At 35.9% G+C, this 2,664-nt stretch overlaps 1 protein-coding gene across 2 annotated transcripts; it reads right to left on the bottom strand.

Moving 5' to 3' along the window:
• Nucleotides 1-460: 460 nt before the first annotated feature.
• Nucleotides 461-2,658, bottom strand: LOC116176060 (guanylate kinase-associated protein mars-like). 2 transcript variants are annotated; one of them, XM_031494526.1, is made up of 7 exons: nucleotides 1,906-2,658; nucleotides 1,715-1,857; nucleotides 1,455-1,640; nucleotides 1,239-1,404; nucleotides 1,085-1,191; nucleotides 856-1,039; nucleotides 461-649 (listed from the first exon to the last, which is right to left on the bottom strand). In XM_031494526.1, exons 1-7 carry the CDS (start codon nucleotides 2,594-2,596, stop codon nucleotides 603-605), a joined length of 1,524 nt encoding a protein of 507 aa, XP_031350386.1. In that variant the 5' UTR covers nucleotides 2,597-2,658; the 3' UTR covers nucleotides 461-602. The 2 variants fall into 2 exon arrangements, with proteins under 2 accessions (XP_031350386.1, XP_031350387.1); XM_031494527.1 differs by having other exon boundaries at nucleotides 1,715-1,830.
• Between the last annotated feature and the right edge of the window lie 6 nt (nucleotides 2,659-2,664).

Here is a 2,664-nt window from a genome sequence, read left to right as displayed (position 1 = left end):
CTTTTCTATTTTTATTTTTCTGACTTGTTCTTCATATCTTTCAGTTTCTCCATCTTTTTTCTTTTGTACTTTTTCTATTCTTCCAGCGATCCCCCTCTATTTCTCCCTTTCTTTCTTTGGCCATCACATTATTCTATTTCTCTTCTGTACCCTCTCTGTTTCACCATTCCTTTCTATTATCTCTCCCTTTCAACAATAAGTTAGCGAAAGAATGAAATAGGTATATAGTTCAGGACAACAGCTTCATTTTCATTTATATCATATGGGTTGCTCAGAGCTTTTTATACGCTTAATAATGACTTTAAAAATTCTTAAAAGTAAGGAATTCAAAGCCGTCTAAAATCTACTGTTTAACACTGGATTATTTCTGATCCGGCACTCAGATCCACTTTAGATCATGTGCCAAATGTGTGAATAGGTCCAGAGGAGCGGATGCCTAACATCAGACAGACAGACGTAATTTTTGTAATCACAAACACCTTGTTTAAATTCACATTTTCAAACAATTACATATTTATGTATATTTTTGCAAATTTGCACTCTAAAATTAAAATAATTTGTACATTGACAATGAAATACATATAACAGGTAAATAAAATTCTTTAACTTTTCCTATTTTTTTCTGCTAATCTGCTTGATCTTCTGGGATCTAAAAATTTATAAATTGAAAACTTGATGTAAGCAAAAAGTATCAAATATAACAAGTTTCCATGGTATACAAATATGTGTTTGCCTACTTGCTGTAGAAACTGTACTCATTTGCACTGAAAAGTGCCAGAAGATGATCTAGTAGTCAGCAAATATTTGTACAGCACAAAATGTTTATATTTAGTGTTCTTTGAGGTAGTAACTTACGTTCCACGGATTTATTGGGAGAAAACTGAATGAGGTTTGAGGTCTCGCACAAATTTTCCTTTTCTGTACTCTCGGAGAATAAGACAGATTTTACTTTTCTTATACTACGCTGTTTTGGCGTTCGTTCCGGCTTAAGTATACTCTTTGGTGTGTTTATTGCTCTTTGGTTACGGGGAGTGACAGCCTGAAAATCTGTAATTAAATAAATAGACTAATGTGGTCTACTTACAGCAGATTCGTGCAATATGTTCGATATATTTGCCAGCTTACTGCGTGGTGTGGTTACAACAATCATTGGAGAATTTTTAATTTCTTTCATATTTTTTTTGCGTTGTTCTATAATTTAATGTCAGCAGAATATCGATGTATCAATTTGAACAAACCTTTTATTAAATCCCGCAAGCTACTCTTTACTCCCTTTCGTTTAGTGTTGCTAACTTTTTTCAGTTTGACTTGCTTTGTACTTGTGGGTGCCACAGGAAGAATCTCTTCCCAATTGTTAGTCTTAAGACGATCTAAATTTTCAAATCGACTATCTAAATTGTTTATCTACAATATAGGAAATAAATATTTAGAGGTACAACATAGGTATAGTCTACTTGAATCAAAATTATGTCCCAAAATCCGTGCAGATCAAGGCAGGTTACGATTTTATCGCCATTTGAATTTTTGCACTGGCCGATGAGCTCTTGGAATTTCGTAAACTTTTTCCGCATCAAAAGCTTTGTTTGACCAATTGCCATACGGATCATATCACAAGCCTCCTCGGGTGGGTTCTGCGTGTCCTGTGAATATGCGTTATTATTGGATGCGAACTTCATTTACAAAAAAGGCATGAGAAAGGGACGGCAAAACTTACACTGTAAGTCTCCCAGCTGCAACACAGCTGACTTAAGCGCTGCTCCTGTTTCTGAAGTAAATTTTCAAAGTATCTGGCACCAGCTTTGGGAGTCATATTTTTCTGTACGCCACTAGCTGTGGGCGACTCAATTAAATTAGATCCTATAAATCTGATAAGATATTCAAGCACAAGCTCAACTTTATACGTACGTCGGTTGTGATATTCACGGCGTGAATTCTCCTTCCCTCTAGATACAGTTATAAATGGGCTAATATACGTCACCGGAGGATCGTTTTCAACAGGAGTGACGCATCGAGCACCATCTTCGTTGCTTTCACACTTTCTATATGTTTCTTTTATTGTAGTAGTTGTTTTTTTGATCACTTTAATATCTGAACTTGTGTTTTTTGTCATCGAGCTGTTCTTATACGACCTATTGTTTGAAACCCTAGTTTGTTTGCTTGACGTGTCGTTCAACACAAAGTCAATTTTGCGTCTCGCCTTTGACTTAGTGGGGGATTTCATGTTTAATGGTTTTACATTAACAGGTGCTTTAAATTTATATGTAGAAGAAGGTGCCACCTTAAATTGATCGTTCCCCTTAATTTTCTTGTAAATTTCAGATATGTCTGGCACAACTACATCCTTAACACGGCAAACTTTAAAAATAGGCTTGGCTTTGGCTTTTTCGGCCGCTAATCTCTTTTTTTTCTGCTCCTTCCATTTGTTTAACTGTTCCCTACGCTCGTCACTTTTATCCTTCTTAATTACGGATCGTTCGATCTTCTTTATAGAAGTATGAGGGGAGTTTATTGGGGACATGAAGGCAGTTATGTTTCGTCTTTGTAACAATGTCGTCCACCGTGATGTACGACGAAGATTATCTGCCACTTCCTCCATTTTTTCTAAAGTGGTAGAAGTCCGAACGCGAACTTTATATAAGTTGGATCTTTCATAACCATTCGCCA

Source organism: Photinus pyralis, unplaced genomic scaffold (assembly GCF_008802855.1).
Source record: "Photinus pyralis isolate 1611_PpyrPB1 unplaced genomic scaffold, Ppyr1.3 Ppyr1.4_LG7, whole genome shotgun sequence".
NCBI lineage: Eukaryota > Metazoa > Arthropoda > Insecta > Coleoptera > Lampyridae > Photinus > Photinus pyralis.
The sequence above is the reverse complement of the archived record's forward strand: the minus strand, read 5'-3'. Positions and strand labels throughout refer to the sequence as shown.